The sequence below is a fragment of the Chanodichthys erythropterus genome, chromosome 17 (assembly GCF_024489055.1).
Source record: "Chanodichthys erythropterus isolate Z2021 chromosome 17, ASM2448905v1, whole genome shotgun sequence".
Taxonomy (NCBI): Eukaryota; Metazoa; Chordata; class Actinopteri; order Cypriniformes; family Xenocyprididae; genus Chanodichthys; species Chanodichthys erythropterus.
In genome coordinates, this window is record NC_090237.1 from 13,138,789 (window position 1) to 13,151,675 (window position 12,887).

A 12,887-nucleotide genomic window follows, 5' to 3' on the forward strand; every position below is an offset into this window, starting at 1 on the left:
GAATCAGCACTTCTTTTCTTTTTTGATTCCCCTTCATTATATAGTTGCAGCTTATATAGCCTATACATTCATATATTTTTGGTTCTGTGCATTTGTGTGATGCCAAAGATCAACTGATCAATTAAGTACATTTGAAAATGTAAAACTTCACAAAGAGGTCTAAAGGCTCCGGTATACTTCAAAACAAAATCGAAGAAAGAACTGTTGTGACGTCATTCCGAACAAAATCAGGCCAAAATGAAATTCGTTTTGTGTTCTTTTTGGAAGTTTTGCCAAAGCGAACTTTCAGGAAAAGTTTTCGCTCCAGCTGCAAAACACCTTCGCACCACCATTGGTCAGTGACGATAACGTAATAGGAGGTGTGCGCTGAGGCTCCGCCTTCACTCGCACGGGACGCGTTTTTGTCTTATTCATCCGTGTGTTTGAATTAGTCGAGGTAAGATCTCTGCGGTTGAAAACATGATCACACTGGATAGTCGCTTTATAGTACAAAATGAAGTATCAGCAGTGTGGGCGGCGTCAGATGTTCGTTTATAGTATATCGCTGGTCACGTATTTCGAACTTCGATTTACCCCTAAACGAAGAACGAAAAAGAACTTCGTGTGAAGTATACTGGAGCCTTAATTGAACACTTTTGCAAATCATGAATCTCTGAGGAAGCCTCCAGAGTTAAAATTCAGAAATGGTAATAGGCGTTTCATTTCTGACACAAGCTGTAAGCGGTAGACCAATCACAACAGACTGGGCTGTCTGACCAATCAGAGCAGAGCTGGCTCTTGAAAAGGAGGGGTTTAGAGAGACTGAATCCTTTATTAAACCATTTCTTACACTCTGAGAAAAGAGATAACGTGCAATGTATTTTATGTGAAAATTAAAATGTTTTTTGACACATTTAAACTTAGGAGACCTCCATAATAAAATTAGGAGCCTTTAAAATAGCATAATAGGGGCATTTATTAAAAAAAATTAACTTATAAAGAGGCACAGACCTAAAAAATGTAAGGAATTATGAACTGACAAGACATATATTTACTTGATGTTCCTTTATCATGGTGAATATTCTCTTTCAACATCACTATACATCTGCTGCCACTTTGGAGTAACAAAAATATTGCACAAAAACTATAAAGCATACCGATGACTCATTTTCTAATTTCTGTTGAAATAAGACACATTTTCCAAAATGGTGTAGCCTGCTTTGATGAGCAAAACCACTAAATAACCTCTCCTTGTAATAGATGACATCCCCAGCAAAGCATGACTAAGAGCCATTTTGTAATCAAATTCATGAGGCCATTTGCAAGAAGACAGGCCTCACGGGCGAATGACAAAGAGTGGGGAGAGGTGCTTGAATCTGGAAAGCACAGCAGGAAAGTGGCTGTTCCCCATGCACAGCCCGTCTCCCTGACATTAATCAGAGAGATTGATTCCCCACCATTCCTTTATACAACATGCATAACTGCACTCTGAGAAGCCAAACTCATTAAAGAAAGTGCATGTGTTACCATGCCAAAATCACCTGACAAGTAATAAATGAATGGCATAGCAGTGAAGGTTATTTTTTTTTAATAAAGATTATTTGTATTATTTGTTTATTTCTTATATTTGTATTTTAGTTAAACTACTTAATTATTAGTGCTGTCAAACGATTAATCATGATTAATCGCATCCAAAATGAAAGTTTGTGTTATATTGTATATATTTAACAAAAATATATGATATAAAATATATACATGTATGTGTGTGCAATAAATCACACACATAAACAAACTTTTATTTTGGATGCAATTAATGACGATTAATCATTTGACTGCACTATTAATTATATATTTAAATAATAAATAATATATTAATTACAATATATTATTTATACATAACATCATTATCATTATCATTTAGCTATATATGATATAATTAAGTTATATTTTTGTTATTAAAATTTTATAATTTAAATAGAAATAAATGATATATAATATTTAATTAATTTTTCAATGTATTTTTCCTCCTAAATATTTTCAACGTATGTATAATGTATTGAAATACATTATATTTAAAATAAATGGGTGGGGTGTGTGTGTGTGTGTGTGTGTGTGTGTATATATTATATATATATATATATATATATATATATATATATATATATATATATATATATATATATATATATATATATATATATATATATATATATATATATATATATATATATATATTATTCAGATATTCAGAATTAATTTACAATATAATATTTTATATGACATTATTATTCATAATTATATATTTAATTAATTAAGTTATTGCTATCATATAATTTTGTATAAATACATTATATAAAATAAATTATATATATTTTGATGTATTTTTTCATGCTTATCTGGGGTCTCTGAAGGACTGTAATTTAGTTTATAATCAGTTCTCATAAATTTAGGAAAGTTTATAAAGTGTCAGTCTTTATCTTTAATGCTAAATATGTTTTATGAGCTAGAAAGACACCCAGGGTCTCTCAAGACACATACAGAACATGAGAGTTAATGAAATGTACCAACTTTCTAAAATAAGTTTTAAAGTGCCTTATCTCTTCATTTTCAAACACATGAAAGCAATACAAAAACAGATGACCTTACTGTAACACAAACCCAGTGGTGCATCACAGATATAGTGGGAAGAGATCAAATTTCTTTTAAAAGAAACACCAATGACTCAGAGATACAGCAAAATCTGAGCAGCAAGTTCTTCACTTGTTATTTCACAGTGGTGAAAAGGGCTGCATATAAAGTTTGTTTTTTTAAAGAAATATTCACTCCAGTTGTCATCCAAATGAATGACAGAGTAGTACAGATCTGCCTCATGTACTTTCAGTAAAAATAAGACTGCTGGATCTATGTCAAACCCATTGCATAAATCATTGCATTATTGTTTAGATCTCAATAAAGCTGGCAGGACAGTATGGTGAGTCACGGATCCCAAACTGTTCCAACTGAAAACACAGGCATGTGAACAGGAGACAGAAGACGTCAAGACAGAGATGCCAAAAAGAACGCTCAACGGTTGCCATGGTTTTAAGTTTTACTGCGCCTGAAAAGGTCAAAAACTAAAACTAACCAGCATTTCATTCTAACCTTTACCCAATTCCACACATACCAGAAATCATATGGCTCACAGCCAAATTTGATGCAGCTTATGTGTGCCAAAGATGAAGATAAATAAGATACATCTCAAGGATCATAACACCAAAGTGTTTAATCTCATGTGAAGGCTGTGAAAATGCAATTGTAATGAATCATTCTGCGTGCAAAATGTGGATGACACACAAAAGACATGGAGCAACCTCTTAGATGGAGGCCATTTCTTGAGCAGATGGTTCAACATTTAGTTCAGATGTGACCCAACACAAACTGTGGAGGTTACGTATGAACATGGTGACGACAGAGTACTTAAAGCAGAATAATAAAGGAAAATCTCCTTATCTTTCTGTCAACTGTTCCAGCAGGGTTGCCAGTATACGTTCAGGACAAATAAAAGCATGTGTGAATAGTCAGACTGAGCAAACAGTGTGTGGAGAATGAGGAAGGGCTGCATAGAAACAGGATTAGCAGCACTCTTGGGTCACATTGACCAGGAATAGAAGTGTAACACTATACACACACTCATGCCTCTGCCAACATGGAAGAGAAAACCTCTCTGCAAGATTTGGACTGGTTGTATACACATATTATGATAATATTATGTTTATGTTCATGTATTTATAGTTATTTTATTCCTATATTCATGCACTTCAAAAAATGCTGTGTTAAAAACAAACCCAGTGATTGGGTTGCTTTAACCCAATGGTTGTATTAAATGTTTGCTCAAAGTGCTGGGCATATTTATTTAACTGTTGTTTAAAAATTACTACATAGCTGGCTTAAAATGAACCCAAAATAGGTTGGAAATTAAAAATCAGACACACGAGAGGAAACAATAATAATCAAAAGCTGAACATTTATTAATAAGCAATTCATTATTCATTAAACATATTAAGAAATATTAATAAATGTTAATTTCTAAAATATTTTGGGTATATTTTAAGCAAGCAATACAGTCATTTTTTAAAACAGCCCAACCGCTGGTTTAAAACAGCCCAGTCGCTGGTTTAAAACTCCCCAATCGCTGTCTTAAAACAGCCCATTCACTGGGTTAAAACAGCCCAGTCGCTGGGTTAAAACAGCCCAACCGCTGGTTTAAAACAGCCTAGTCGCTGGTTTAAAACTCCCCAATCGCTGTCTTAAAACAGCCCATTCACTGGGTTAAAACTCCCCAATCGCTGGCTTAATAAATGTTAATTTCCGAAATATTGTGGGTTTATTTTAAGCAAGCAATACAGTCATTTTTTTAAAACAGCCCAATCGCGGGGTTAAAACAGACCATTCGCTGGATTAAAACAGCTCAATCTCTGGGTTAAAACAGCCCATTCGCTGGGTTAAAACAGCCCAACCGCTGGTTTAAAACAGCCTAGTCGCTGGTGTAAAACTCCCCAATCGCTGTCTTAAAACAGCCCATTCACTGGGTTAAAACTCCCCAATCGCTGGCTTAATAAATGTTAATTTCCGAAATATTGTGGGTTTATTTTAAGCAAGCAATACAGTCATTTTTTTAAAACAGCCCAAACGCGGGGTTAAAACAGACCATTCGCTGGGTTAAAACAGCTCAATCTCTGGGTTAAAACAGCCCATTCGCTGGGTTAAAACAGCCCAATTGCTGGGTTAAAACAGCCCAGTCGCTGGGTTAAAACAGCCCATTTGCTGGGTTAAAATAGCCCATTTGCTGGGTTAAAACAGCCCATTCGCTGGGTTAAAACAGCCAAATCGCTGGGTTAAAACAGCCCATTCGCTGAGTTAAAACAGCCAGTCGCTGGGTTAAAACAGCCCATTCGCTGGGTTAAAACAGCCCATTCACTGGGTTAAAACAGCCCATTCGCTGGGTTAAAACACCCCATTCGCTGGGTAAAACAGCCCATTCGCTGGGTTAAAACAGCTCATTTGCTGGGTTAAAATAGCCCATTCGCTGGGTTAAAACAGCCTATTCGCTGGGTTAAAACAGCCCATTCGCTGGGTTAAAACAGCCCATTCGCTGGGTTAAAACAGCCCAATCACTGGGTTAAAACAACCCAATCGCAGGGTTAAAACAGCCCAATCGTTTTTTTTTTTTTTTTTTAAAGAAGTCTCTTATGCTCACCAAGACTGCATGGATTTGGTCAAAAAGCAGTCATATTGTGAAATATTATTACAATTGCTCTATTTTCAAATATTTTAAAATGTAATTTATTCCTGTGATGCAAAATTTTAAACATAATACATTTTGTCAGGATTCTTTGGTAAAAGGAACGTATAAAAGAACAGTATTTTAAAATGGAAATCTTTTGTAAAACTATAAATGTCTTTACTGCCACTTTTGATCAATTTAATGCTTCCTTGCTGAATAAAAGTATTAATTTCTTTCAAAGAAAAACATTTGTTAATACATCAATATAATGCAATACTACATTGCAAAGGCAACATACCTAATAGAGACCTTATATCTGAGATTTGTCTTCAGCAATGTTGCTTTTAAATTCCTATTTGAAATATTCACTACTCAAACCAATTTATTAGCTCTTCATACACTTACTTTTAAATCCAAATGGTCAACTTCCCGTCTCATCTGTAGGTAACATCCTATCTGTCCCTTTAAATGGAAAAGCACATGGCTTTACACTACAGCTGTAGCATGCAGAGACTGACTTGCTTTGTCGCGGTAAATCCTTTGTTCATGAAGTATTCATCATTTATTCCCCATGCTGTATCAGATGTCTTTATCGTTAACCTGAAACAGTGCAAATAGCTGTCCAGTGTACGCAGTCGTAATGAGAAAGCTTCCTCTATAAACCATATATCTGCAGTCACTGAAATATAATCCTGTCCACCGAATGGCAACCCAGTGGTGCTGTACTGTATCCAAACACTTCTGAAGTCTCTGAACCCCTGCAAGCTCTCACACCGATGGGTGGTAAAGTTGAACAGCTGTCTCAGTCACTGGTGTAACTAATTTCCCTCTCAGATAAGGGATGGGAAGGAGGAGGTGTAATTGCTCACCCCTGAGTCAAAGCCTCCAATCTCTGCATGTCAGGGGGGCAAGAGGGGGTTTCTGTTTCAGTTACTGCATTTAACATACTTTCCACAGGTTCCTGATCTTTTATGACTTCACACATAGAAGATAATAAAAACATAGCCTGAGATGAGACTTTTTTTATGATCATTAAACTAAATATTTCAGAGCAAACGTATTGAACAATAGTGAAACACTAGAAGCTCGCACAATGAAGATAACCCCAAACACACCCCTCCCCCCAACCTGTTTAGTCAAATTGTTCCCTCAGACAAAAGACTCAGAGGAGGAGCATACTTTCTTTCGGTTTGGGTGCATTGATTCCCTTTCATAGAAATGGCAATGAGATTTTACTCTTCAGAATCATGCTTGAATTTTGGTGTGGCTGATGCTTATCATGTAGGATTGACTGCAATTTGATTTGAATGAAGACCTGAAGGAGTGAACTATTGTAAATGAACAAAAGCTACCTTGAGACAGGCGCAAAGGTTTGGTGACCGGTAGTCCGTCCATGCTGCACTGGTTTCCACAGGGGTGCAGTGTGATGACTCCAGCCCTGTTTTCGATAAAGCAATGCTGAGCTGCGATCCCCGGGCCCTGGATGTTGATATCCATGGCTCCATGACCCAGAGTGGTCTTCCCTAAAACAACAACCCCCACAGGATGTTGATTTCAAAGATTATTTGCTCTCAGACAACATGTACTAGCGAAAAGTTCGGGTTGAAAGTACTACTCAGGTGAAGTTTGGAAAGCAGTCAATGTAAACCCAGGCACTTTTAAGTATATAAATATAAATATATGTATATAAATATTTATGTATATATGCACACTAATGTTCAAAAAGTTTGTGGTATGCAAGACTTTTTTTTAAGAAGTCTCTAGCTCACCATTAAGGCTGCATTTATTTGGTCAAATTTACAGTAATATTGTGAATTATCTTTCTTGTATTTTAATAATTTATTTCTGTGATGCAAAGCTGAATTTTCAATATCATTACTCCAGCCTTCAGTGTCACATGATCCTTCAGAAATCATTCTAATATGCTGATTTGCTGCTCAGGAAACATTTAATATTGTTTTGTGGAAACCATGGATTCTTTGATGAATAAAAAGTTCCAAAGTACAGCATTTATTTGAAATAGAAATCTTTTGTAACATGTCTTCACTGTCACTTTTGATTAACTTAATGTACTTTGCTGAATAAAAGCATTATAATTAAAAAAAGAAAAGAAAAGAAAAAGTAACTGACCCTTTTGAATGGTACCATTTATTGTTTTACACTTATTCCAGCATGAGATGTTCAATGAAAATGCACCACAAAAATATATATATTTTTTTAATGTAATAATAATCTAACAAAATTAACTAAAATAATCATAAAGCATTGCATGCAATATATATTGTGTCAAAATTATGTATATACATTTTTACAGACTATGGCAACTTGTCTATTCAGTGTTGGTTAAAGTTACTTTTAAAAGTAATGCATTACAGTATTGCGTTACTCCATAAAAAAGTAACTAATTTCGTTACTTTTTATGTAAAGTAATGCGTTATTTTACTTTTACATTACTTTTTCTCACCTGGGCCGGGGATTTCTTGTTTGTTTTTTAATAACAACAAAAAAGTTATATTTTTGGCAAATGTTAAAGGTGCCCTAGAATCAAAAATTGAATTTACCTCGGCATAGTTGAATAACAAGAGTTCAGTACATGGAAAAGACATACGTTGAGTTTCAAACTCCATTGCTTCCTCCTTCTTATATAAATCTCATTTGTTTAAAAGACCTCTGAAGAACAGGCGAATCTCAACATAACACCGACTGTTACGTAACAGTTGGGATCATTAATTTGTACGACCCAATATTTGCATATGTCAGCTCATGTTCAAAGCATTACACAAGGGCAGCCAGTATTAACGTCTGGATCTGTGCACAGCTGAATCATCAGACTAGGTAAGCGAGCAAGAACAATAGCGAAAAATGGCAGATGGAGCAATAATAACTGACATGATCCATGATAACATGATATTTTTAGTGATATTTGTAAATTGTCTTTCTAAATGTTTCGTTAGCATGTTGCTAATGTACTGTTAAATGTGGTTAAAGTTACCATCGTTTATTACTGTATTCACGGAGACAAGAGCCGTCGCTATTTTCATTATTAAACACTTGCAGTCTGTATAATGCATAAACACAACTTCATTCTTTATAAATCTCTCCAACAGTGTAGCATTAGCCGTTAGCCACAGAGCATATAGCCTCAAACTCATTCAATATCAAATGTAAACATCAAAATAAATACTATACTCACAGGAATCGTTGCATGCTTACAGCATGAATGACGAACATCTTGTAAAGATCCATTTGAGGTTATATTAGCTGTGTGAACTTTGTTTATGCACTGTATAACTGCACTTATAGTCGAGAGCTCGGGAGGGCAGGAAGCGAAAGATTTAAAGGGGCCGCGCAGCCTGAATCGGTGCATAGTTAATGATGCCCCAAAATAGGCAGATAAAAAAATTAATTAAAAAAACTCTATGGGGTATTTTGAGCTGAAACTTCACAGACACATTCAGGGGACACCTTAGACTTATATTACATCTTTTGAAAAGACGTTCTACGGCACCTTTAAAGCCCCTTTACACCAAAAGTGAAATGAATAATCTTCAGGCTGATCACAAATATGATCACAAATATGCAAAAGGTTTTTGTAAAGTTATTTTTGCTTACTAGTATGGTTGAACTGGATCATTGAAGGTCTGCAGCAAAGACATTGATTAATAAAGTGAGATTAAATACATGAAGTATATTTGTTTAATTTATTATATTTAATTATTGCAGGTTTGTGCAATATTCTGAGATTTTTTTACCCATTTTGCTGAATACTGAATCTGTTTTTGTGCAAGTGAGATGAGTAAATGCTCACATTTAGTCTAGAACTACAATAACCGTCATGTTTACGCACAACGCCTCTGTACTTACTTTCGATTTCTCTCAACACGGAGACAGGAGAGGTGTCAATCCATACATGGGAAAACAAAGTAACTTGTGTTACTTAAAAAGTAATGCGTTACTTTACTAGTTACTTGAAAAAAAGTAATCTGATTAGTTACTTGTAATGCGTTACCCCCAACACTGTCTATTACAACCATTGTAAATGTCTATTACCATCTTAATAAAGTTTTTTTTTTTTTTATTATTATTATAACTTACATTTTAATTTAGCATATTAAGTTACAAGACATATGTGAATTATATACAAAATTATAATAAATGTTTACACTGTTGGACGTTGTAAATTCAATAAACTAGTAAGAGTGTGAATAGTGTTTTAAGAGACAGGACTAAAAGTGCAAATAGTTGAAGAAAAACCTATAAATAACAGTTACATCAGTATGTGTCATCTATCATCTACCAGCAGAGTGTGCCTATAATGTTAAATCACTGATGTTGGCCTGCTCTTTGTCAGCGAGAAGAACCAGATTCCTAAACCCGCTTCCCATCTGCCCCCGTCCACCCTCATCTGTTATCAGGCATAAGATAAAAGCCTGTGACCTGAGAGGACCTCAGAGTCACACAAGCTGTATCAGTTTATAATACTAATACAGTGCACAGCGACCAATACAAATTAAATAAGCATTCAAAACCTCTTGTCCTGTGCCCTTTTCAAAGCCTTCATGATAACTCCATGTGTCTCTGAGGAATTCATGCAGATGGACACTGATAAAGGAGACACTGGTATGAATGGCTTGTCAGCATCAGAGAAAGTAAGTAGGTGGAGATGATGGTGGGAGGTTAGAGAAGGAGGGGGTTTGTCTAATTAAGAGAGGGTGTTTTTAAAGACCCCATGCTGCTTAAGGCTCCGGGTTGGGTTATTAGCTCTTCAATCACAACATGAAGGGGATTTGACCATCTGTGTATATTGGTATTATACTAAAGGTTTGTGTTTCCTTCCACAAAATTGCATTATTGGATCATATTGAGAACTTTCCATTTGTAAAGACGGAGAACCTTGGAGAACATTTACAAAAAGTCATTCCACTGAAGTATCTTATATTATGATAACATAATAATATCAGTAATATAAATAAATATATAATTATATAATAATAACCTTACCTTCAGGCAGGGGTAAGAGGGTGATGGCTGTACTGAGACGGCCACTTCCTAGACTGACCAAATGGGGGCGCTCTGCTTGGACCTTCAGTGCTTTCCCAGTCTCGATCAAATCCAATGGAGTGCTCTAAAAAAGCATTGTAAAGTAAAAATGTCATCGTTTTCTCATCCTCATGCGTTTTCTATATCCATACAACTTTGACTGCATTCAAAATAGCTTTCTTCCAGAGTATATGTACTCCATTTGATGAAGAACACCTTATTTTTAATGTATGCGGTGCGGCCATTTTGTAACTTGAAGGCCTCCGTTGTCATCTGTTTCCAGTTATTTTAGCTGTAAAAAAACATTCCGTTTTGCTGCTTGATATTGAAAACTGATATTTGTTATCATATTATTTTAATTTATTATCATAATCATAAATAAAAACACTGGTTTAGTACAAACAGTTTACCGTCTAATGCACTTTGTTATTCTTCTAATAATTTACCTATAGCTATTTACCAAATGAACCAGAAGTCTCACACATTCACAGATAATATAGCTTACTCCCGCATTGCAAAATAAAGTGGATAGTATGAGTAACTGTAGCTTTAATGTAATCTGGACATACTGCTATAGCATCCGTATTGGCAAGTGACCAATGGCATTTGAGTCGCTTTCCCACCATGATCTCATGGGATAGTAAAATGTCCATCAGATGCGCACTTTTGAATCTCAATGGAAGTGGGTAATCCAGATGGTTTTCACCTATACTATTCTGTATACTATACTATACTTTCTTGCGTGGAACACAAAAGGTGTTATTTAGCAGAATGTCCAAGCTGCTCTTTTCCATACAATGAAAGTAAAGGGTGACCACTCCTTTAGAGCAGGATTTTAATGGCATGATTTCCAGTGAATAACAACTTAAGGGATAGTTCACCCAAAAATGAAAATTTGATGTTTATCTGCTTACCCCCAGTGCATCCAAGATGTAGGTGACTTTTTTTCTTCAGTCGAATGCAAATTATGATTTTTAACTGCAACCGCTGCCGTCTGTCAGTCAAATAATAGCAGTGGATGGGAACTTCAACTATAACAGTAAATAAAACTTGCTTAGACAAATCAAAATTAAAACCTGCGGCTCGTGACGACACATTAATGTCCTAAGACACGAAACGATCGGTTTGTGCGAGAAACCGAACATTATTTATATAATTTTTACCTCTAATACACCACTATGTCCAACTTCGTTCAGCTTCCTGTTAGTGAGGTCAAAAAACACGTTCAGAAAACCGAAGTGATGTCTCGCCCATATACTTCAATGAGCGCGAGACATCACTTCCGTTGTCAGAGTGCGATCAGACCTCACTAGCCGGAAGCTGAACGAAGTTCGACATAGTGGTGTATTAGAGGTAAAAAATTATATAAATACTGTTCGGTTTCTCGCACAAACCGATCGTTTCGTGTCTTAGGACATCAATGTGCCGTCACGAGCCGCAGGGTTTAATTTGGATTTGTCTATGGAAGGTTTTTCGACTCTTATTGTTCAAGTTCCCAATCACTGCTATTATTTGACTGACAGAGGGCAGCGGTTGCCGTTAAAAATCATAATTTGCGTTCGACTGAAGAAAAAAAGTCATCTACATCTTGGATGCCCTGGGGGTAAGCAGATAAACATCAAATTTTCATTTTTGGGTGAACTATCCCTTTAAATTTTATTCACTTTACGAAACTAACATATAGGGTTCAGAGTACTCAAATTGTAAAGGCTTTTTGACAACATTTTTGAATTATTTTGAATATTATGGTCTCTGGTCCTTGTATGGGAGAGAGCACCATGAACACTCTTCAAAACATCTGTTTTTAGGTAACTATCCCTTTAAACCAGTGGTATTAAACCAGGGGCCAGAGCCCATTATTAATAATATAATATAATATAATATAATATAATATAATATAATATAATATAATATAATATAATATAATATAATATAATATAATATAATATAATATAATATAATATAATATAATATAATATAATATAATATAATATAATATAATATAAACAGCTAAAAGTTAAGAAATTTATATTTTTAATTGAGTTTTTCTTTTAAACTACCAGGGTTCCCAAGGTCTTGAAATACCTGTAAATATGAGGAAGCCCAATTTTAAAAGTGTGATTTTTAGACCTGGACAAGTCCATTAATAAAATGGTAAAACTCTGTTTGCATGTGTTGTCTATATATATATATATATATATATATATATATATATATATATATATATATATATATATATATATATATATATATATATATATAAGCTTAGAAATACAAAGCTTCGAAAGCTTTTGTTTCGAATCAGTGCTTCAGAGCGTGAATCAAACTGTCAAAGTCATGTGGTTTCAGTAAACGAGGCTTCGTTACGTCATAACTGTTTTCAAATTTTAATGGCTCACCACTGGGGGGGGCGTGACTTTGGCAGTTTGATACATGCTCCGAACCATTGATCCGAAAAAAATGATTCTTAAATCTTCGAAGCTTCATGAAGCAGTGTTTCGAAATCGACAATCAGTCGATTTAAAGTTTGAATAAAGTCGTTATTTTGTTTTTGCCACACAAAAAGTATTCTTGTCGCTTCACAACATTAAGGTTGAACCACTGT

General features: G+C 34.9%; 1 protein-coding gene across 17 annotated transcripts in view; it reads right to left on the bottom strand.

Moving 5' to 3' along the window:
- phldb1b (pleckstrin homology-like domain, family B, member 1b) overlaps positions 1-12,887 on the bottom strand; it is a 93,286-nt gene that overhangs the window by 60,944 nt on the left and 19,455 nt on the right. For 16 of the 17 annotated variants that reach the window (XM_067365142.1, XM_067365146.1, XM_067365151.1 and 13 more), the window contains exons 3-4: positions 10,244-10,367; positions 6,595-6,765 (exon numbers count right to left, since the gene is read on the bottom strand). In XM_067365142.1, coding sequence (XP_067221243.1) covers positions 6,595-6,765; positions 10,244-10,367 — 295 coding nt within the window. Of the gene's footprint in view, positions 1-5,647; positions 6,032-6,594; positions 6,766-10,243; positions 10,368-12,887 lie in introns of those variants that run through there. The other variant, XM_067365155.1, reaches the window with a different exon arrangement.